The sequence below is a fragment of the Alosa sapidissima genome, chromosome 12 (assembly GCF_018492685.1).
Source record: "Alosa sapidissima isolate fAloSap1 chromosome 12, fAloSap1.pri, whole genome shotgun sequence".
Lineage (NCBI taxonomy): Eukaryota > Metazoa > Chordata > Actinopteri > Clupeiformes > Clupeidae > Alosa > Alosa sapidissima.
This window is the reverse complement of record NC_055968.1, coordinates 8,471,660-8,496,479: the sequence shown is the minus strand read 5'-3', so window position 1 is coordinate 8,496,479 and position 24,820 is coordinate 8,471,660. Positions and strand designations below refer to the sequence as shown.

The 24,820-nt window shown below is 44.7% G+C and overlaps 1 protein-coding gene across 1 annotated transcript; it reads left to right on the top strand.

Moving 5' to 3' along the window:
- The first annotated feature begins 868 nt into the window (after positions 1–868).
- On the top strand, positions 869–23,148 carry rnf11b (ring finger protein 11b). Its single transcript, XM_042111745.1, has 3 exons — positions 869–1,395; positions 17,240–17,409; positions 20,344–23,148. Exons 1-3 carry the CDS (start codon positions 1,273–1,275, stop codon positions 20,513–20,515), a joined length of 465 nt encoding a protein of 154 aa, XP_041967679.1. The 5' UTR covers positions 869–1,272; the 3' UTR covers positions 20,516–23,148.
- Positions 23,149–24,820: the final 1,672 nt, after the last annotated feature.

The following is a 24,820-nucleotide window of genomic DNA, read 5'->3' as shown; positions in this document are numbered from 1 at the left end:
ATATTGGGGAAAGTCCTCTGTGATCTCCTTGAGTCCAGAAGCATTTTACTTTTCAACATCAAAAACATGTTTTTACTAGTGGCTAGCCTACCATTCCTTTATCAAAATATTCTGCTGGTATCTAATCAAAATGATTCAAATGTATTAGTAGCTTTTTTTTCTGGACAAACCATAACAAATTACATTTCACTCTTCCTGCCTTGGCCTTTTAAACCATAAATATGTCTGTCTCTTGGAGGCGCTCTAACAAACCTTTGCCATTTAGTTTCTCCTGTTGTAAGTCACAGACAGTTCGAACATTACGTGACCTAATCAGACAAGGAAATAATCCTCAATTTATTTGTTGTCGCTCAATAGCCTGTCTGTGACGTGGTCTCCATATCCACAGCACCTGCGCAGAAAGCGTCGACTTTATGGACTGATGGGCATGCGTGTCTCGCAGGCAGCTGTATTTGGACGAGCAAAAATGAACCGATGTCATGTTTAATGAAAAAAAAAACCTACCTTTACGCACAGACAGTCATTTGGAAACATGGCCAGATCACACACATCAGTGATTCAACTGATATTTGTATGAATGCATGCATTTTACAGAATAAGAGATGGTTAGATTTTCAGTCGATTTTGACATGTAGTGAGCTTTTACGCTTTGAATGAGTTCTTGCGCTAATGGGCTATCGAGGGTGACTGCGTGTGAGTTTATTGATTAGTAGACCCATAACATGTAAACTATAACAAATGTATACATACACAGTGTGTGTACTTCCTCTTAAGCACGCCCTCTTTTTCTCAAGTTCGTGGAGAAAGGCCGAATGTGATTGGTTTATGTAAGAGGAGGCTGTCCTTTTAGTAGGTGCCTGTATGGCTTTGTTGCCTGCTAGGCCGGATTAAAAGCGAGAAAAGTCTCTTGTTAGGGGAAGTAGTTCGCGAATGGGGAAAGAATGTTAGTCTTGTAAACATTGATAACCCAAATAAGCGGCCTACTTCACATTTAAATAGTGTCAATTTTGGAAAAAGTTGTACGTGGCAAGGTTTGGCAAGACTTCGATCGGTGCTTAATGTATTGCGCAAAGGTGCCACTTCGCCAGGTTCTTTGTGTTTAGATGGTTTGTTTTTGTTGAACAGAGGCTCTCGTGGCGAGGTCCTCTGCAATGTATGGGTGCTAGTTAGTCTGATTTCCTGCGGGAGCCTCGGAAATCAGCTCGGAGAAACTGGGTTTGGGTGTACGCGTAGTTGAGAAGCAAAATATTAAGGGAAAGCGTCTGAAAGGCGATGGGAAATTGTCTTAAATCCCCAACGTCGGATGATATCTCTTTGCTTCATGAGTCACAGTCAGACAGGGGTAGTTTTGGTGATGGAACAGATCCCGACCAAGAACCACCTCCGCCTTACCAGGTAAGATATCAACACAACAAACGGAACACAGGCTACTGAATCAAAAGTGTAAATTGTCACTGTTGCCGTTATTGTTATCTTTATCTTTATCGTCAGTTGTACGTGGCAGCTTGGTGGTCTGCAGCTCGTTATTTTGAAATGCCACGTTTTTGGTCGCGTTTTTGGACACGAGGGTAACATATCGACTTTAAAGCACATTTAAAGTTGTATGTTAACACTGTTCCAAACGTGGCGATGACATAATCTTCGTTCAGTAGAAATTAATCGTTGGAAGTGCTCACGGTGGTTAAACCATTTCTCTCTCTGTTTGTTTAAATATAGGCTACCTCCTGAATCTACCTCAAGATGTCATTGTTGTCGTCTAACTACATCAATGCGTTTATCACTGCGTATCTCTGAAACTGTGGTTAAGTTCGAGCACAGTTGTCAGAGTTATGTAATTCGCCAAGCAGACTGCACAGCTGTCTATAGTGTGCTGCATAACATGCTCTGTGGGGTCCGTGTCGGGGCTGGCTCGGGAACAGTTATGCCCCAGAACCTCTGTTTGTTTTCTCTGCCTCAGCCGTTCAAGAGGATATTTTAGCATGTAGACAGGTTTGCACAACAAGGGATTAAATTATAGTACAGTAACTAGTAGGCTAAAGTGATGTAGGCCTACTGTATAACAGTGTTCTACTTTGCATTGCATTGTTGCCACATTGTAATGTTGCTGTTATCTTAATGGTTGCAATATATGTAGCCTACTTTTGATAGAAGTGAAAACATGCCTGCGGTCTCCAGACGTGGAACACATGGTGCAAAGTGCAAGTTGTGGATAGAGTTGATTGACCTACTAATCTTAAATCTAGGCTAAAAGAAGGAAAGAACCGATTACTGTAGGCAGTGAGGGCAAAGTGTCGCATTGTTTGTTCAGCTCGTAGGTGAAACCCAGGCCAAGAAAATTATGTCAGGTTCCATGGACCTAAGTGGTTTTTATATCCTCATTGTTTGCAGAGTTACACAAGACCTCACTGTGTGTTTCCTTTTACCAGGTAATAGACTGTTCTCTTTGCTACACTGGAATGCAGAGAACCGAAGCGCCTCTGAACATTTGGAAATGGCTTCCGTAGCGTAGCTGTTGTATTTGACAGTGGGGGTGCCACAGGAGGGTTGGGGCAGAGTGGTTTTGGAGTCGGTGAGATCACCATGAACTTGCGCACACTTGTGACTTTCCTGAGTCATTTCTGCATGTGATACAAGAATTTACAGCATGATCTCAAGAGAGATAAAATGATTGAACTAGACCAACCACTCAAACAGTGGGAATGTTGACATGTCTGTTTCAGACCATACTAGATGATGGCTTTGATTAATTAGGGCCTTGTGACGTTTTGGCTTGATTTACAGCTGTCTGCTATCTGGCCTCAGGTAGTGATTGGAAGTTATAACGCTTGCCATGCAGATGCTAGTTAATGAAGAGACAAAGAATTCATGTGAATACGTGATCAAGAACAGCTCAGCCAAGTAGACACCTAAACCAAAGTCGTCTTAGGCAAGTCCCTCCACTCGGTGGCATATTCATTCGTGGCAACGCTTTTTTTTAGCACTTATCGGGCATCTATTTCGGAAGAAATGCGTGTGCGCAAGGCTTCACGACACCAATCTTGCTCCAGTGGCGAGATCACAACACATGATTGGCATGTCGGTCTTCACAACACACCACATTATTGGCTCAATGTATTCACAATACAGCACATGATTGGCTCAATGTACATGTTGACGTTTTGCCGCGGAAGGGGTGTGATGTGTAGACAACTGCCATATTTGTGTTACAAACTAACCCCATGCATTTCTATGGAGGATTTTTTGAGTGCTGTGTCTCCTCATTAGAAAGTCTCTGCCTAAACATTGTGAGTGCTGTCTTGGGAGGCACACATTCAATGTGTGTTGCAGGAAGCAGCCTTTTTATTGGAGAGTAGCTGACTCCTTAACACGTCTATAATGATGGTAAAAATCCACCCTTGGACTGTGTTGAACCCAGGCCTTCCTGTGAGAAGCACTTCTGTACAAACTTCGAATCTGCTCTATAGATGTAGGCCTATCAATCTGGAGAAAATCATCGTGGCAAGAACAAAAAACAATCTGGACATGATTTCCCTCAGGTCTTAGTTTTGACTGCGTTGTGCAATATCCTGGCCTTTTGTTGTTTTATTGGTTATTATTGTTTTTGTTGAGTTTTTTTTGTTGCAGTATCAAGAAGCTTCTTTAAAATATGGAGTGTGACCAGGGGAGAGACCAGGGGCCCACTGGAGAGCCTAAATCATTTTCAATCTAGGTGCATTCCTGTAAGAGTTGCCAAGAATGCCTGACAGTGTTTTCTCTCTCTCCCTCCCTCCCTCTTTCACTCCACCTCCCTCCCTTTTCCAAAATGAACTGCTGCTACGTGTTAAGAACCATGTGAGCTACCTCAGTCAGGAACTTTTTAGGGGAGGTGCGGTGGAGGGGTTCCTTTTAATGCTGAAAATGTACAGGTCCAAGAGGTTGAGTTGTGTTCATCAAGTGTGAGAGTCCTGGACTCTTCATGTCACTCCTCAAATATCAGACAGACGGCACTCACAGGCAAAGGCTGAACAATTTGAGAGGCAATTTTTCAACCTCTTGGAAAGCTATGTTGAGGGGAACAGACAGCGTATAGTGTGCGCAAGCTGCTCTCTGGAGCTCATTCTCACTTACTGACTTACTAGCGCACACACACACACACACACACACACACACAAACACCCTATCCTATTTCTTTATATGCCCTTGTTGTCTCAGGACGACACAGTGCTGCTTAAAGGTACCATATGTATTTTTGTTAGAAATAAATCACTGGTTGGAACTTTAAGTAGTCAGGAAAATGGCTGCAGATCCCTTAAAGGCCCTAAAACAGGCAACTAGTACACAAAATGTACAGAAGCATTGTGTTTACATCTTTGCTGAAAGTTTACAAACACTTCTGTCTTTGACATCAGCTCTACATATTGTACCTTTAAGATTAAATCTAAAGTGACTAAAAATCACAAGTCTTTTCTGTCAGGTTTGGGTGCTACAGCAAGAAAGTGGGCAGGAATTTGCACTTTTCAAACTGATGCTGTTATTTTAAAACTTGATGAATTGTCAAGAGTTAATTAAATGTCTCAGTGCGAATGTCCTCAGCTAGGGTGTGCTTGTCTCTATTTGAGAAACGGCAAGGAAAAGTCTGGGCCTAAGCAAATTACTGCGAACAAATCGACCGCATTGAAAAAGTTGGGTTACTGCCAGTCTTGAGAGCACAGCAGAGAACCCGGTGTGGAAAGGAAGACCAGACTTGCCCGTCCTGTGTTGGGGAGGAAGTGGCTTCTGAGTTTTGCTGGTGAAGCCGTCAAGAGCAGGTGACGAGAGAGAGAGAGAGAGAGACTTCCTCTTCCGTCATGTATCAGGCTCAATAAGGAGATGTCTTCAGGCCGAGTTGTATTGTGTTCTGCAGAGGATGCAGCACCCCCCCCCCCCCCCCCCACACACACACACACACACAGTCACTCCATTGTGTAATTAGCTGTGTTGTTGATGAGGAGGAGTGTAGTGGGAGAGAGAGAGAGGCGGCTAATTTGGAAAGCAGCTGGTAGTAATGCTGACTCATCTAGCTGTGCGAGGCGAGGGCAGATAAGTGTGTGTGTGTGTGAGAGAGAGTGTGACTGAGCCTGTGTCTGTGTAAGGGAGGGAGGGAGAGTTTGACTGGGAGAGGGCACAGTGAGGGAGTGAAGAGTGTGAATAGGAAGAGAGGGAGTGAATGGGGAGAGAAAGGGAGGGAGAGTGTGATGGGGAGGGGGAGAAAAAGAGAGTGAATAGGAGAGGGAGAGAAAGCTTAAAAGGACATTGTTGTATGTTGTTGTACCTGTTCTATGTGGTATTCTGTGTCCAAGGCGGTTCCAATGGTTGTGTGGTCAGGTCCAGGAAAGGCCCAACGTGTGGGTGTTGGGGGTGGCGAGGGGGGGGGGGAGTGTAGCCCACGACCTCCACCACTGTTGTCGTCTTTCTTTTCTCTCCCTGTCCGAAACCCCCTGGATGCGATCGATTCTGATTCATATCCAGGTGTCCAGGAAAGACCCAGTGTGTGTGTGTGTGTGTGTGTCTGGGTGTGGGGGGGGGGGGGGGGGATGGGGGGGTGTAGCCCACAGCCGCCATTTCCGTGGCTGTTGTCTTTCTTTTCTCAGCTCCTCTCTTCCTGTCCGAAACCCCCTGGATACGATCGATTCTGATTTGTGGCGGAGCGACCTGGCGGAGCGCCCATTGTGCTGTTGACAGGATGCTTTATGGGCCGGTCTCCCTGGACGCAACAGCCACCAGACCTCTGACACCTCTCCTTTAACGCCCATCAGGAACATAATGCTGGAGGACTTGGCTACAGGGCGAGGAGGTGTGTGCGGCCTTGAAACACTCTGCCGTTTTCCCCCACACACTCACCTGAGGCCTCCCGCAGGAGAAGAAAATACTCTAGATGGCCAGACTCTGTGTGTGTGTGAGAGAGAGAGAGAGAGAGAAAGAAAGAGAGATGGAGGGAGAGGGAAGTGAGATGCATTGTAGACAGTGGATCCCATTAGCTGAATATCAAAAGTGGCCACTGGTCTGAAGTGCGCAGTAGCATTACTGCTATTACTGTAATCTTTGTGAAACACAAAAGCAGAGCAGGCCTTTGATCTTTTGAGAGATCATGCAGCCTCAAAGCATCCATATATGGGTAGATATTATTGTATTCATTTATCAGATGGAAATATGATATATATTAATATTCATCAGATGGAAATATTTTATATATATATATATATATATATATATATATATATATATATATATATATATATATATATATATATATATATTAATTTCTAATGAATAAATTATTATTGTTGTCAATAATTAAATAGCTAAAAGCATGAAATGCATTATTGTATCACAAGTAGTACCTTAAAGTAGCCTGGGTGTTCCCATGCTGCCTTGCGCGCGATTTGATTCACGCTGCTAAGGCAGCCTGGAGACCATGGAGCAAATTTTCGCCTGAGATAGGGAACCAATCACAGAACAGGGGGAAAGCAAGACGATGATGAGCTATGCACAGACGCATTTGATAGACATCCGTGGCACCCAATAAACGATCTGGGCATTTTTTTCAAATACGAGAAAATGAACGTTTGGTTCCCAGACCACGTCTCATTGAGAAGTGGTGGCGCTAGCCAGGCTAGCATTGAGCAATACTCAGTTAGGGACTTACTTCTGTAAGTGTCCTGTTTTCTGGGAAGAAGGAGGGGAGAGAAAGAGTGATGAGCGAGAAAGAGAGTCCCGGGTGGAAGATAGAAGGAGGGAGCCGGTGAAGAGAAGAGTTTCTTACAGGTGTTCTCATTACGCAGCTCTCAGTTAGGGAGTTACCTCCCCTGCTTTCAGTGGCTTCCTCATAACTTACAACATGCTAATGTGTGTCTGTGGTGTACTGTTCAGACTGCACCTCCAACGACTTGAAGAATGCCTTTCCTGTCTCGCCTGAGGATCACCTGTCTCAGACTAGTCTTAACACCGCTCCATGCAGCTTTGTTGTCCTGCCAGTGTGGAGACCAGATTAGTCGTTTCTGCTGACGGGATGGATGTATGAGAGGGGAGATTGTATTTGGATCAGCGAGCTTTTGGGTTCAGAGTATATTCACAGCATTGTTAAGTTTTTGTTTTCCATCCAGAGCCTGACTAAAATGTTATGTTTTGGACAGATAGAACACTAGTCATTTCGGATAACAGCATCTAATAAATGAGGAAATGTAAGGGACTGTACGTTATTTATAAACGGGGCCACCGGAGGAAAATAGGGGAGGGTCACCTAACTTTTTTTTTGTCTAGGAGGGGGGTCACCCATCTTTTGTATTAACAAAAGTCCAAGTGGCTTGTTTGATTGTTGATTTCTGTCGCCATAACGTTCTCTTTCGTTCCATAGCTCTGTCAACATTGAACAATGAAAATAAAGCAGATTTCCCGGGTTTCTCACGCAAAATACGGAAAATGTCAACATTCGTCCCCATTAATGTTGGAAGGGTTGGAGCAACAAAGTAGCCTACTTTATTCACGCCTAACAGCCTATATCCATTTGGTCAACTTTATCCAGCCCTAAAAAAGCTAAATTTAACTTTGGTTTACTTGTAGTTTACCGTGTAGCCTAACTTTAAACAGTGTGCATGCTTAACATAAAGCACACTTGTGCTTCATTCATCCACACATCCAGCTCCTAACGTTTTGACAAGCATTTCTACCAATTGACCTTGTTCCTGCCCAACTCTAGCTTTGCTGTCTCCATCCTTTCTGTTTTTGTTGTTTGCAAAAAATATATATATTATTTATTGGTAACCAGCAACAAGTGCAATTTATCGCTGATTATCGATTAATTAATCGCTGTCATTCTCTCTCCTGCCAACAAAAATGTGTTCCGTTCCAAGTAGCAGTCCGTAATTCTGCTTCATAAAGTTTAACAAATACATTTGGTCATATAAATAGCCAGTTTATGGTCTACAGTGTAGAGTTGGTAAGTTATGGTAGGCCGACTTGGAGTGAATATAGCCTACAGGGGGAATTCTTTGTCTACGTGGCTGAGTAGCCTGGCAGGTGCGCACGTAGGAATAGCCTACGGCCGAACACTGCAAGCACTAATGAATCGTGCTCTCACGACAACCACGTTGTTAACTTAAATAGGCCTAGGTTAACATCACTCTGAGTTCGCATTCAAGCAAGCAAAACGATGATTTGAATACATCTGTTTCACTGGAAGGGCTAGGGGTAACAACAGGACAACACAGAGACAGGCCAGAATGCAGGACTAATGTTATGAGAGTATTACAGTAATATGGGATATTCTACGGGAAAATATTAAAACGGCAAGACAGCGGGGAAACGTTAAAATGATAAACCCGGAAAAAGTTGGCATGTTAGGTATTTCTCGGTCCCTGTGATTATTTGTGAAATAACGGCCTTTTCAAGTCATTTGAGAAGGAAGGAGTGTAGCAAGCTCCCAAATTGACGCTCGTCTGAAAAATTGAGTTTTGGATAATGTTCAGCTTCGGCAGCTTTACAATGACTGAGGAAGCCTAGAGACGAGTCCATAGCAACAAGTTCTTGTTGAATTTGTTATTGTGTGCTTTGTTGAATGGTCTCAATGCTTTATTGTTTTATTTCATGTGAATACTTACTAGAGGAGTAACTTTTCAAGTAGGCTAATGCAGTTGCAGGAAGTGTGCATTCCACAACAATGTTAGAGAGTAAATCTACTGAAATGACCACCATCTTGGTGAAGTGTGATGTGTAAGATCAGAAAGCAGAGGTTGATTTTAGAACGGTAACCTATGACAATGTGTTTTCATAGCATTTAATAGCGTGGGCGGAAGGTATTGATAATTGGCCGGGCAGTATCATGTCTATTTTGAAAATGCTATTGGATGGTCGTTGAACATTTTCTCGCAGGCAGTGGAGGGTCATGCAACTTTTGGTTGAAGCACTCAAAATCCCTCCGGTGGCCCCGTTTATAAATAACGGATTGTCCCTAAATGTAAGCTTTCTAAGAACATTAAACCATGTTTTATTAAGTGGCCATTTTGTTTCCCCGTACGCTGGCCGGATTGTAAATTCCTGTGTAGTCATCTAATTGACTCAAACTCATTTGTGGTCTTGTAACCTTTTAGAGGAACATGCTGGTTTGAAGCCATAGTAATATAAACAGGCTGCTACGGGACATTGAGAGGCTGGGCTTCTTACTGAAGCAAAACACAGGTCCTATCTTACTGAAGCTGCATTCAGGATTTCTCTCACTGAAGCCTGTAGCAGGCCCGGTCTCACTGAAGGCTGTCTAAGGCCCTGTCTCACTGAAGCCTGTCGCAGGCCCTGACTCACTGAAGCCTGCAGCCTGTCTCACGGTACCGATCCACTTGCACGACACTTCATTTTGTCGTGTCGCATTCCACTCTAGTCCTATGGTTGACGTCAAGCGACTTTAACGCCCCCCGCAAAGCATTCTGGGAAGGCAGCGCTGCATTTTAAAATATGTCGCGCGTCAAAAAGCAAACTATGCAAGCCATTTGGAAATCTTGTTTTATTTAAACTACTCAATGCAGTCTCAAATCCTTACCAGAAACACCAACAGTCAATATATTCATCTATATCCTAGTTTCGTTTGTTTTATGGACTAATAGTGGTCGTGGAAGAGATCGTTAAAACATTATTTGTCTTGTAAGCGGAACCAAAGTTTCACAGGCACCGTTGTGGTAGAACAAAGGACCTACAAACTCGTCCTTTCATTGGAGAGTCGCCTCACGTTCAACGGATTCATTTGCATAAAGATGGGCTTCACCCAGCTTTTTGACGCGCGACATATTTTCAAATGCAGCGCTGCCTTCCCGGAATGCTTTGCGAGCGCGTTAAAGTCGCTTGACGTCACCCATAGGACTAGAGTGGAATGCGACACGACAAAATGAAGTGTCGTGCAAGTGGATCGGTACCGTAACCGTTAACAAAACGGTGAGGTTTCACCGGTGTAAACGGCCCCTTACGGTCCCACACACAGCTGCGTTCCGTCAACGCATTCCAGTGGGTGTTCCCGACGGTAGCTATGCAAATGACTTGAAGTAAAACCGTAATGTGATTGGTTGGTGCCGTCCGTAGATTGGCTTGATTGGCCGGTGCCGTCTGTCGGTGCAGCAACAGCTGAACTCCTCAACGCGAGCAGCGGGAGTAACGCGACGCGACGGACCCACAATTCAGTTCGGCAACGGATCACGTGAGCCCATTTAAAGTGAATGGGATGCGTCTCCCGCAACGCGATGCACGCAGCTGTGTGTGGGAGTCGTTAGTGTCGCAGCACATGCTGTACCTGCTGAAGTTTGTTAGGCTATATTTCAGTGTAGACTGGTCCTGGGCTGAAGGGAGGAGCGTCTTCACTCAGGCCATACGGGCAATAAACACTTTGAACTGACATTCAGCAACACACTTTTGTCCTGTCTTCTATTTCTACCTGATTGTACTGGACACTTAATTTCCTACAGGTTGTTTGTTTGCCACCATAAAGATAAACTTGTCATCACAATTCAGTGTTTTTATCTGCCCATAATTCATGAAGACACCTAGTTATTCTCACATGTTGGTTTCCTTGAAATTACATGGCTATGCAGTCATCAGTGTCCTTTTCGAGGACCGAGCCACCTTTTGAGGTTGAAAAATCCTTCCCCGCAACCCCTCGTCTCCATATCCAAGCTAGAACTCACAAGTCCGAGGCAGGCAGAGGAAGGGGAGTAGAAAGAGCGGGAGAGTGTTGCGGGAGAAAGAGTGTGAGAATGTTTGTTTGGCCTGGTTGTGTACGAGTGTGGGGGGGGATTCCAATGGCTAAAGTTTCGGAGGAAGGGCTCTAGTTACCTCACCAGGCTAGCTGGGGCTGTGGGTTTGGCGGAAAGTGCCGAGTCATGCTTGGCCCTGGCCTGCTTTCATGCCACTGTGGCGATCGGCAGCAGCAGCTACAGCAACAGTGTGTCACGTGCCTTCAGAGATGGTGGCCTAGGCGTGTTTGTTGTGAAAGCAGCCTGTGTGAATGTCAAGGTCTGGGTCAGATGATATCATGCGGTTTCCTCATTGTTCTGGGTGGAGAATCGCCTGTGTGGTTTTGGACTGGAGGTGGCCTACGTGGCATGGAGTCCCAGAGGACTATTCTCATCAGAGCAGTCAAAAATAGCTGTGCTGTGTGTGTGTGTGTGTGTGTGTGTGTGTGTGTGTGTGTGTTCCTTGGAGGATCTGCTTTTGAGCCGTTGCCAGAGCTTGGGAGCTGTGTGGAGAGGCCTGGTTGTCTGTGGGCGGATGGGTGGACGGGGCAGAGGGAGACCCAGAGAGCGGAGGCTCCCACAGACCCAACGCATGCCTGCTGCACCAGGGAGTGCTCTTGGGCTCAGGGCCCGGAATATCCAGCATTCAGCCTGCCAGCCAGACGGGACGGGGGGGGGGGGGGACTGAGAGGGAGAGATGGCATAAGAACGGGTGAAGCGGCTGTGTGTGTGTGTGTAGGAGATGGATGGTGTGTATAGGAGAGGGGGGGGGGGGGGACTGAGAGGGAGAGATGGCATAAGAACGGGTGAAGCGGCTGTGTGTGTGTGTGTGTGTGTGTGTGTGTGTAGGAGATGGATGGTGTGTATAGGAGAGGGGGGGGGGACTGAGAGGGAGAGATGGCATAAGAACGGGTGAAGCGGCTGTGTGTATGTGTGTGTGTGTAGGAGATGGATGGTGTGTATAGGAGAGGGGGTGTGTGTATGTGAGTGTCTGTGAGGGGGGGGGGGGGGGAGGACGAAAGGACAGGAGAGACTGATGGACAGACTGGAAGACAGAACAAGGGAGTGAGGGAAGAGAAGATAAAGGGAAAAGAGGGGAAGAGACAAGAGTGTGGATGTGGGAACGGGTGAAGCGCGCGCGTCTGTGTCTGCTTTATCTGTGGTCTGGATGGGAACAGGAGACATGCCCCCTGCCTACCCTACTCCAGTGCAGGGAAGGAGACTGTGTGTGTGTGCGTGCGTGTGTGCCCGAGGCTTGTCTGTGCAGCTCTCTACTCTCTCTGCCTCGCCACCCCTCCCCTCTCCCGTCCTCCTCTTCTTCAACTCTTTCTTTCCGACACACTCCTTTTTCATCTCCAAACCACTCCTTCCCGCTTTTGCCACAGAACGTTCCTCTTTTCCTGCCTTTTCAGATGTGCTCTCAGTCTCTCACTCCTCTCTCTCCGCGCTCTCGTCTCACACTCACTTTCTTGCCACCGCTCAACTCCACTTCCTTCCCCAAATCAGCTTCTCTCTCCTCTCTCCTCTCTCTCTCTCTCTCTCTCTCTCTCCTCTCGTCTCTCTCTCTCTCTCTCTCTCTCTCTCTCTCTCTCTCTCTCTCTCTCTCTCTCTCTCTCTCTCTCTCTCTCTCTCTCTCTCTTTTCTTTCGGCCGCAGAACAAGCTGTGGTTTTCCCCCCTGAATGCCTGTCTGGTCTCTGGCTGGCTGGGTGAATGCTCTCAGTGAAAACAGAGGCTCTCTCTCTCTCTCTCACACACTCACACACACACACACACACAGCCTGCCAGCCAGCCAGCCAGCCAACTAGCTAGCGTCTGTTATCTCTCCGCAGGCTAAAATAAGCTCTCCCTAATCAGATTGACTCAAGCGTGGAGCTACAATATTGCTAAGTGTCAGTCTTGGTAGGGAGTCCGAGTTGCATGCCTGTGCGGCCTACAAGGAGCGGTCTGTAGGAAGGAAGACCATAGAGGATGGGATTGGTGCTGGGTTGATGGAGGGAGGAAGAGAGAGATAGAGAAAGTGATGAGACAGAGAAAAGAGGGAAAGAGAAAGGGAGGAATAGAGAGAGGGAGAAATGTTGAGAAAGAGAATTTGAGAGGGATGAACTGTGTGTATTAATGTAAGAGGGGAGAGCTGATAACTGAGAGAAAGAGAAAGAGAGGATTGTATTTCAGTGTGTGTGTGTGTGTGTGTGTGTGTCTTTAGGAGAGAGGGAGAGTGTGTATGTGGGTGTGTGTTTCTGTTGGAGAATGGGAGATAGGGTTAGAGTTGGTGTCTACTACCAGTGTGTCCTGGCATGCATTCTGATGAGCAGCGCTGTTAGGTCCAGACCTGAGAGAAAGAGAGAGAGTGTGTATGTGTGTGTGTAGGAGATGGATGGTGTGTATGTGTGTATAGGAGAGGGAGGGGGTGTGTGTGTGTGTGTGTGTATGTGAGCGTGGGCGTGTGTGTGCATGTCTGTGTGTGAAGAGCAGAGTTGTCAGGTCCAGCGCAGACACCTGCTGGACAAAGAGACTGCTGACCTTGCCACTCGCTTAGTGCCCTGGCCTCACCCCCCCCCCCCCCCCCACACACACCCACACACACACACACACACACACACACACACACAGCTGTTTGTCACCCTACACACACACACGGCCGCCTGGAAAAGTCATTCTGATGTCTGTCATTGGTCCCTTTGTCCTCGCCGTCTCCCTGCGCTGTGTGGTGTGACACTGACATGACAAACAGAACCGTGGCGCTGCACTTTCTCTCCTCACTCCCGTCAGCTGTAAGGAACATGAGAATTAATCAAGACCAGAACCAGTACCTTGACCTTCCAGTAGATTCATATAATAGGTCCTAGATTCATATAATAGGTCCTATTTTTGCACTGTGATGAGTTCCCACACAAACATATTAAGTAGTGGACCATATATTAGGTTAGTCAATTAACATCAATAAACATAAGACACCTTTTAACAATACTATTCCCATTGTGCATCAAAAATATTGTCAGTGAAATTTTAAGCTTACTGTACCGAAAATTAACCAAACCGTGACTTCAAAACCGAGGTTCAACTGGGTTTTTTGCTACCGTTTCACCCCTATTAATGAAGCACAATTTCAGTATACCGGTAGTTTAATTTATCTAGGCTAAAATGTTTTCCTTAACTGCTCTGGTACTTGGTGTAGAAGGCACTATCTAATAAATTAATTTACGAATGGATTTATGAAATAAATGAGGGGTATGGTGACTATGTTGTTTCTGAATGTGTTCTGTAGCCTACTGAACTTAAGGGGGCAAATTGTGTGTGGACTCATTAGTAGGCCTGAACAATTTGGAGAAAATATCTGACTGACACAATTCCTGTCAGATATTAAGATTGCAATTTGATTTGCAATATCATTTTTCAAAGTCAAGCTTCAGCTCAGCATTCACTATATAATACATTGAACATGGCTTAGAAGTGATCTATCAGAGTCAAGACCAGCACCTGCTTGCCTTTTGCTGCACATTCATCATCACACTGCTGCAGCCGCTGGCGCTTTTCAAAATGTTGCAAGGCCTACATGTTCACCATGTTGCCTCAGGAAGTAGCAGAACACTCCCAAAGCATCAGAGTCTAGTAATAGTGCCGTTTGGGATTTACTACCGTAATTGCATTAGTTTAAAAAAGAAAAATCAATGAATCTTTCAGTGCTGCTCATTCAAGTCTTCCTGCCCTCTCCTCTGTTGTTGTGAGAAAATACATCAACATTCTTTGATTGCAGCTTCTTAAACTTTGAATATTTTCAACTTTATCGGTACTTATTCGTCTATGACGATGAAGTAAATATCTTTGGTGTGTGGACAAAATGACACATTTGAAGACGTAATCTTGAGCTTTGGGAAACAACCTTCAACATCTTCACTACTTTCTGGTATTTCATCGATAAAACAACTAATTTGTTACTTATATGAAAATAACTATGTTGAAGCCCTAGTTGAGAGACTCCTACATTGGCTCAGCGGAGAGAAGGACACAATCATTTTGAAAGCCGAATAAGGGATGGCTGATACTGAAGGCTGAAAGCTTTTTGCTTGGGTCTCCCGTGAAGTGAACTACTCTTCTGTCCATGTGCGAGGCCTGGTGCTGTTTTGTCGTACACAGTAAGGTTGCGACCTGAGCAGCTGTTTGGCTCCCTTGGCTGGCCTCTTGGGGACAGCTGAGCTGACCATGCCGCTTGACTGGGCTCTAGCACCAGGTACCAGGCCCTGTGCACAGCAAGCAGTCCTAAGACCATCTCGGGTCATACCGAGATATATATATATATATATATATATATATATATATATATATATATATATATATATATATATATATATATATACACACACACACACAGGTGGGACCAGTTACCCACACACACACACATGGGAGTGGTAAAGGTGGTTACCATCCACACCTATCAGGCCTCCTCAGCGAACAGTCTTGCCATAACCCACCATGACCCCCTGACCACATAAATGAGCTTAAGCTAATTGCAAATGAGCTTGTTCTTTAGTGGGCAAACACATCATTAGCATATTTCCCCATCCCCCTCCCCGTTCTTCCTGAATGTCAGTCTGGTTATTGAGAGCCAGGGCCAGTGTTTTCTCAGGGGTTGTCTCTTGTGTATAGTGACGAGGCTGTCCCACTGCTTGTCTCTTGTGTGTAGCGGTGAGGCTGTCCCACTGGTTGTCTCTTGTGCGTAGTGGTGAGGCTTTCCCCGGTGGCAGATCGTCGTAGGCTGGGCCCGTCTTAGGTCGCCGCTAATACCTGACCTGGTTGTAAGATCTCTGAGCTGCCATTGAGGATTGCACAAGCCGATGGGTTTGAATGAACAACGAGCTCTTAAGAATGGGTCGGTGGACCTGTTTGAACCTGCTGCGACCCGACAGAAATAGCCAGGGACAAGCACAGGCACAGGCAGACAGATTGAGATGTCTTGATTGTTCTGGTTAACTTTGTCCAGTCGCGAGGGTTCACATAGATGTATGAGGACACCTGGTTGGCACAGACAGTCCCTCTTTGTCCTGCCTCTGTTCAGCCAAGTGTTTTGACAGACGGTTCGCCAGACTGACATTTGTTCGGTCTCATCATTGTATGGAAAGAGAAGCCTATCCTCATAAGCATTCTTCTCAAGCCTAGTGGTTTAACTGCAGATAAATAAATGCTGTCGCTGACCATACCCCTTAAACGGACAGCTGCCGTTGTGGTGGCCCATGGTGTATAAATATGCATGAAGTGGATCAGCTGGGTCTGGTTGGTATGGGGCGTCCAGTCCAGTGAGGGAGGGATCTGCTGATGTAACACTTTTTTTTGTGCAAAACTGCTCGCTCATGGCGACTAATCTCTGCCCAGGGCTAGTCTTTGCTTAACTGTAATCCGCTGGCTGGCCAGCTGACTGGCTGGACAGAGGGGCTGGGCTGTGCTGTGCTGTGCTGTGCTGTGCTGTGCTGTGCTGTGCTGTGCTATTCACACACCCATGAGGCTTCAATGAGAGTTACTGTCACTGTTACAGAGACTGGAGCATACACCTTTTAAGAAGGTTGATCATGGGGGCCCAGTAGTGTTTCATACTGGGCCTAACAGGAGGCCTTTGTAGTTTTAGATTATGTAAATGTGAAGCTTTCGGCTCAGTTTTGTGCTCATGCTGTGTGTGTGTGCCAGTACTCAACCACTTTTTTTTTGTTATTTGTGAACGTCTTTGCGGCTGTATGTAGAAACCATCATTTACACATTTGCTCTGCAGCTAGGAGAGAGATTGTGAGGAAACTCGGCAGTTGATTAGCTACAGCCAATATTTGTCACATTTCTCAGTTATTCACTCATTCTGCTGAGTAAAGGAGTCTGAAGTGTGTCTCGGTGGGGTTTTGTGTAAGCAGGCATGCATGCAAGCACACCCAGCGTGATGTTGCAACGAGCCCTCTCCTCCCGCAGTCCTGCCCCCCAACACTCACGCCCGCCCCCCAGCCTCACCGCTAAATCTCTGCTAAGCGGACGCGATTACAAGATCGCCGCACTCAATGGGACCCATTGTTCTGTTCATTTTCTCATTTCTCTTTTGGGCCGTTTGTAGTGTAAAGCTCTTGGACTTGAGCCTGTGTCTCTCCCCCACTCCCCCCTTCTCTCGTTTTATGTTATAACATCGAGCAGTGAAGGAAAGGTTGCCATCTACTGGTCGCAGATGCTCATTCACTGGTTGGTGAATGAGTTAGGACAAGTTCATTCACCTTGAGCAGTTACATTTTCATTTTTATGTTTTTACAACGGTGCTTTTAAAGTGACAATAAGTGATAATTCCAGGGATTATGGTATTGACAATTCGGTGTGCCTTAAGATAGTTTTTACTGTTTCCTGGATGCTGTTCAGCTTTGAATAATCTGTGTCTGTCTCTCTCTCTCTCTCTCTCTCTCTCTCTCTCTCTCTCTCTCTCTGTCCCTCTCTCTCTCTCTCTGTCCCTCTCTGTCTCACTCACTCACTCACTCTGTGTGTGTGTGTCCAGGAGCAGGCCCATGTGCTTGTGTACCACCCCACGCCCAGCCAGGCACGACTGGCCACTCAGCTGACTGAAGAGGAGCAGGTGCGCATAGCTCAGCGCATCGGCCTCATCCAGCACCTGCCCAAAGGCCTGTACGACCCCGGGCACGACGCCTCCGAGAAGAAGATCCGAGAGTAAGCGAGGCACACGCACACGCACACGCATGCACACACACACACATACACACACTCACATTCACACATGCGTTGTCACACACTCCCTCTGTACTCTGCCATGGTCCAGCTCACTGGATAGTAGGGTTAAAAGGGGAGGTGGAATGCAACCTTAGTGTGAAAGAATAAAGAGCTTTTTAGTCAACCAACATAAATGTACAAAAATAGTATGTGTGTGTGTTAAGAAATGAATGGCAAGATGGCTCTGCAGAGGCCCCACCAATCCCAGGAGTCAGCAGCTGCTCTGTTTTCTCTCCAGCTCTTCCCAGTGTCCATGCATGTACCCTGTGTGGACTACAGGGGGCGCAGTGGGTCATAGAAATACTGTACATACAAACCATGCAGTATACTGTATTGAGTCCTTAAGACCAGTGGTTCTTAACTGGCTTTGCTTAGGGACCCACAGTTTCCCATGTTCATTAAGTCGCGACCCATATATTTTTTTTACTGACCAAGCCAACAGATACGGTGAGCTACATGAGACACGTGAAGTGCCTGTAGGTTTACTTGTTCATGCTGGTGTTTGGCATTACATTTGTGAAGTCTTCAACTCCTGATGTCCCCTTTCAAAGTACTCAATAGGTTTGTCTTTGACAGGGGTGCTTTGTTTCCATGTTGCATTTTCTCTTATGTGCCAGCAATTCAGTGAACACCGCACACTGGGGTTTTGGTTTTGTCTCAATTTAATTGAAACCATATCCTACTTCAAATATTATAAGGGTCATAGCCTACTTGTCACCGCTAAAATTATGTCTAACATAACCAGTCACATAAATATTGTCTATGTCCATGACAATGACTGACATAAAAATGTCTATTAAAATAAAGGTCTAACATTAGATCTGAGGTAGCATTTTAAATAAGTTATTTTGTTTTTGCTTGTTTTTAACCACAAGCTCTGTGACCCACCCAGAACGGTTACGCGACCCACTTTTGGGTCCTGACCCACCAGTTAAGAAACACTGCTTAAGACCATGGGACTAGTGTGTGTCTGAACACTTGCTTCAGGGCAGAATATCCCCCACACACACTCACTTTAATATGCTACTGTTTGTACTCGTTCACACAGACACAAGACATATTTCCACATTATGTAAAGGCATTGCACACATATTGTCAAAAGCCTATATCCACAAAATACCCTCATATTTTTTTCACAATCATGGTAAGCACTTGTTACACAAAAAAATAAACCGAAAAATTAAACCTTCTTATAAATATAATTTAAACCTTCTTATACATATCATTTATAATATATCAATTATGAATTTTATGAAATATCAGTTATGTTTTTTGTTTAGTGTACATTCACTGAAGGATAAAACATTTTTCCCAAAGACTCTTAACAGTGGCGACTGGTTTGCCTAAATATAGTGTACAAATACTAGTTTTTGTAGTGTTGATTATTGTTCCTTAAGTTAACGACGCGTTAAGTTGCATCATCATATATGCTTATATGCTGTACTTTTTTTTTAAAAGTATATTTTTGGGGGCTTTTATGCCTTTAATGCGACAGGATTAGTGGAGAGTGACAGGAAGTAAGTGCGAGAGGGAGTCGGGGTGGGATCCGGAAAGGACCACGGCGCGGGAATCGAACCAGGTCGCCGGCGTATGGTGCAGGTGCCCCAGCCAGTTGCGCCATGGCTGGGGCCATATATGCGGTCCTTTATGTAGCATATAGAATATGTGTTGAAGTAGACAATAACTTGATGGGAAACTTTAGTGGCTAAGCTTTAGAATATCAGTTACCGGTATTATGATTGTATAATTTGTATCTGGAAATTTAGCTGGTAGGCTGTTACTAAGTTTGGTGCATATCTGAAGTATATCGTCAGCTAAATTAAGTTCAACCAGGTCAGTTATTTTACATGTGTAACATAATACAGAATGTCCTAGTACGGTCCAGTTTATATTTAGTTAATTTAATATGTGTAAATGGTGTACAGTTTTAGGATAAAACATACATTTTAGGATGGAAATGACTTGTAACTGTTTTGCCAACAAATGGTATTTTTGCACTTTCCCCAATTGTCTAGGTTAATAATAATGTCAAGCACTTACCCTGATCGTGAAACTACTTATGTCCAGGAAGATGAAAGTAGTTTCCATAACTGCACTCTGATATTCTACAGAGATCTAGCATGTTTGTGTTGAAAACAGTGATGTATTGGTAGGGGCACACATCATCCTAGGCCATCACACTGGCAACAAAGGATTCAGCACTATATCAACAGACGTTGACTGAGGCACCAAACTGATAAAAACAAAATAATGACTTACTGGTTGAGAGTGCCTCATTCAATCCTAGCATACACTGTGCAAGGCAGTTCTGGTTGTCAGTGCACATGAAGTTGAACATTTCTAAGATGGTTTAGTCTGAAATTCCCCGAGCATTGTACAAATCTGACTCGTAATCATAGGGAATGTTTGATTGTGGTCCGTTCTGCTTAAGAAGGTTCTGCAGCCCATTAAATCCAAGGGTTCATGTTCTTATTCCCCCATGGACTTTGGATGTCCAAACAATGCAATGTATGAAGTAGGAATATGAAAAAGTGAAAGTGACTGTGTGTAATTAGTGTAAGCAGATTGTCTTTGTGTATTATTGTTAAGTAGATGAGGATAACGCCATTTTTTCAGGATTATTGAAATCCAAGCTTCCATCTGATTCTAAATGTTTTGTGATACAGCAACAGATAAGCACACGTGCACACACACACCACACACAAACAAAAGCATTGCTTTTTGTCACATCAGCAGTTTTACTTCCACCACTTGTGATGTCTATTGTGGATATGAGCTGTCAAAACCTTGTGATGTGACATTTCATGGGAAACACTGTTGACTGACCTGTGTGTGTGTGTGTGCGTGTGCGTGTGCGTGTGTGCGCTCTCTTAGGTGTGTGATCTGCATGATGGACTTCGTGTACGGAGAGCCCATCCGGTTCCTGCCCTGCATGCACACCTACCACCTGGACTGCATCGATGACTGGCTCATGCGGTCCTTCATCTGCCCCTCGTGCATGGAGCCCGTGGACGCCGCACTGCTCTCCACCTACGAGACCAACTGACCACAACCCCATCAGGCCCAGGGCCCAAAATACACCAGTCACACACACACACACACGCACACACACAGACACAGATACAAACACCACACACACACACACACACACACACACACACACACACACAAATATTAGTATATGCTCACACACACACACACACACACACACACACACACACACATAGTCACGGAGTGGCAGCCAATTGCCTGCTGCCACTTCAGACTCCCATGACGTTCCCATGATTCATCATCAGCCATGCAGCTGAGCGAGCAAGTGGTGGTGGTGGTGGTGGTGGTGGTGTGGGATGGAGAGGGCAGAGCAGCTCCTGTAACTGTGTAGTGAAACCGCTGCTCCACCCGAAGACCCCGACCCCTGCCCACCCCACCCTTAAAGACAAATGACTCTGCATGCCTGGGCCTTGGCTCTGTCCAAGGAAGCTTTTGACCCAGCGAAGAGGGAATGTGTTGTTTGGGAGGTGTGAGTGTGTTTGTCTGTCAGGAAAAACCAAGGAGGAAACAAGTATGCACAAGTGACCACACTGCTGACGCCGGTCACGTAACCACCCCATCCACTTACCACTTACGGACAGTCCGGTTTCTAGAAGTTTCCTATTATTTACCTTGACTTGTATCTGTTCCACAGACTTTGAGGCTCATTTCAATGAGTTTAGAACCCTTATTTACTTTTCTTTCGTGAAGCCAAGCATCTGCTTGGTTATCTGGCCTATTCCTAGGTACCAAGAGAACTCCTGTCGTGTGTGTGTGTGTGTGTGTGTGTGTGCCAACAGTTACTGGCAATGGGCGTGTCTCTTCACACTCAAAATATCAAGATGAATCATAGAAATGAAGACATTCTATACGTCTTCCTTCCGTGTCATTGACAGGAGTCGGGCTTTGGCGTAATCATTTGGCTTTAAAATATTTGTTAGTCACAAATGATAGTTTATTTGTTTTTGTTTATTTTGTAGTACTTTCTTCCCCTTAATTTAATGCTCCTGTCCCTCTGTCAGACTGAATCGCTTCGAGTCTGACTATGCTAAGCTACTTTAGTGCACTTATCACGGCATGTCTTACTGAGACCATGCGACGTATGGTAATCTAACAAACACTGGAGTTCCTAAATCAGTACTTGTCTGGCAGTAATCATAGTTCAGTCTTGGTTTCTGTTTTGAGTCACAGTTATGCAATAGAACTCACAGTGAGTCAATTAATGATTTGAAATATGAGACTGTGCGTGAACAGCTGTTTTCGTTACTCCCTTTTGACTCCAGCTTTCTTGTGGTTTGTTTAGTTTTTTTTTTTTCTTTCTTTCTTTTTTTAACTGCAACTTAAGTGTGCTTGTGTGACATGTTTTTGTCATGTTCTGAATCACAGAAAGCATCCCAAATAATCGAGTTTACGCAAACAAACAAACAGAAAATATACATTGCAATACAAATCACTGTAAAATTGAAAGGACAGTCTCTGGACACATGGGGTTAACTGTCTTTTGCTGTCGTTGCTGGAATACATTTTTGTCCATCCAGAAGAGTCCCTTGGTGCAAGTCAACAGTAAAACTCTGCCTTCCTATACGTGTGGAGGAGCGTGTTAGTGTCACAGAGCCACTTATGTTTGAGTCTGAGCAGTAAGCAGTGCAAAGCAAACCTCTTCCCAGAGCGAGACTTGTAATTGGTCCTTGGAGGATTGCATCTATTTGGGCTTCTCAGGTGGATTCGGATATATTTCCACACTTCCTCCTTTTGATCCTTTCAACTGATGGTGAAAGCACAAGAAATGAGTCACCCATGCCCATATTCTATAACGGAGAAATTGAACACTTTGCCATGCATTTGAATAAGGAAGTACCCCCCCCCCCCCCCCCCCCAGCACCAGCTATCATTTGGGATTCAGTTTTTTCCCCCTAAATGTCATGTTTCATGTTTTCCATATCATGTAAATGTGGAGTGAATCTGATTTATGAGTGATTTATTATGATATTTACGACCATTTCGGAAAAATACACTTGGTGTGATGCATATTTGTTTGTTTGTGTGTGTGTATGCATGCATGTTATATGTGTGGGTGTAGGTGGAAATGCTTATTTGGCATCACACCATCCAAGGAAGTCTAAGTGGGCTCTCTTTTAAAACTGCTAGGCTAACATTGCCGAATGCTAGGGTGAGGGTCCATTTGGAACATCCTTTTGTGAGTTTGGATGGTGGTGGTCCACTTCCTGTAAAGTCTTCTGGGAGTGTCACGTCTGCTTTGCACAGAACCTTTTGTTTATCGTGTCACTTTGTTTCTCATTCGGTCTGGGTCTCCGATGCCTTCAGTCACATGACACAGATATGCATTTTGATTGGTTCCTGTGGCTGGCACAGGGTTTTGTCGGCTGGGCTTGTGGTTAAGTAACCAGTGATTTGGTGTACAGTGACGGAAGACTGCAGCACAGACACACACAGATGCCCTGAGGACAAACCTGGTGCATGTAAACGGGGATGACCCCCCCCCCCCCCTGACACACACACACACACACACACACACAAATTACTGTAAATGCAATGTTTGTTGTGTTTTTTTTCTGGTTTATCTCTGTAAGTATATAAAGGCATACAGTGTACTACAGACAAATAATAAATAGAATCTATGCTATGGAACTTCTGTCTTGATTTATTTTGTCCATATGATGACTCACACACACACACATTCATCCATGCATATTGATCATTTTTAGATAAAAATTAGTCTAGATAATTTCATTGTGCCATGAGGAATATGCCACTGTGTTGTACAAAAGGTTGTTGGCATGATTTGAGAATTAGAAACTGTAGGTCACAAGAATTTCACCTTCAGCACCCAGACTACATGGCATGGTTTATATTTCACCACCAGAGGGCGCAGGCATGCACTGACAACTGCAGATGCCCTCTGTAAAAATCTTAGTCAAAGACCTTTTAAGGTTTGGCTCAATATGGATTACTTCAAAGTGCATTTTATAAGACTTATATGTACATTATTAAAATTGCTCCTACATACATGAAAATAAAACAAAATGAAACCAGTCACAGTGTTTGTGAGAGAAATTCACAACCCAACTGCATTACAATGGATTACAAATACCTCAGAACCTTCTCTTATAATTTGAAACAGTTTTGCAATGGTTCTGAAGCAAATCTCAACGTCTGTGGGCGGAAACGGCACTCTTAGCATAGGCTGCACTGTCCCCAACCCCCCATGCACATCTCTACTCTCTCTCTAGTGGAAAAAGGAAGTATGAAGCCTCTTCGTGGCTTCAGAACATCATTATTCACCAGACCTGTGCAATGACAAACCATAGCTTTCTTTTATATCATTATTCACAAGACATAGCCAGGACAAACAGTGGGCCTCCTCATCCTGTTCACTGTCATGAAATGAAATACTGAAAACAAATATTTGTTTTCCATGTTTTCCGAACATTTTGCTGACGTGGTAACGTGGTATACAATTGAAGTTACCATTGTTAGTAGTATTAATATCTGCAACACAATACTGAATATGTATCATACCACTACACATGGATGCTGTAGTATTGAGCATGCATGCCTATAACACTTATCTTTATGAGATAGAGGAGTGGTATTACAAGGATGGCACTCGACTTACCAAGATAGCTCTATTGGTGCCTTATTAAATGGCAATGTCTAAATGGACTAAATTGAGATATATGTTGTTATATTCTTGTGTGCTCTGGCTGTCTGTGCGATTGACTTTAATGGTCAAAATGTCTAACCAGTGACTAGATGAAATTGAGTGTGTGGTGTTGATCAGTGCTATGTGTAAAGGGGTCACAAGGTACTACAAGAACACAATGCAATTGGCCAATCAAGAGGCATTTGAGCAGGCACGAAGCTGCTGAAGATCTGCACTAGGCCAAAGGGATCAAACCTTCATCAGAATCTGCCACCATTGGTTGTGAAATGTACAGTGGCGCCATGCACCCTGACAAGCTCTTTTGCCTCTGGTCCTGTACAGGGACACCCTGGGTCCCACCATCCCTCTTGGGCAGTGTTACTGGGCAAAGTTCAAGGATGACTAAATATGGGTACTTAATTGCTCAACTAAACACTAAAATATTCAACCATACAGGAAATGTGGGTACATCATTATATTGACTTGTAGCCAACCTACTAAAGTTGTTTGCTTAAGAAATCCTAATTATGGCATTTTTCAGAAATGCCTTAGATGTTTCTTGGCCTATAGATGAATTCAAAGGATGACCTTGACCTTATATTTATTTGACCTATGAATTTTAGTGTAGCCACAAAAGTTATTTTGAAGTTCCACGTT

Coding starts and splice junctions, on each gene's coding strand:
- rnf11b (XM_042111745.1), top strand. CDS start 1,273: ATGGGAAATTGTCTTAAATCCCCAACGTCGGATGATATCTCTTTGCTT. Junction 1,396..17,239: donor AACCACCTCCGCCTTACCAG/GTAAGATATCAA, acceptor GTGTGTGTCCAG/GAGCAGGCCCATGTGCTTGT. Junction 17,410..20,343: donor TCCGAGAAGAAGATCCGAGA/GTAAGCGAGGCA, acceptor GCGCTCTCTTAG/GTGTGTGATCTGCATGATGG.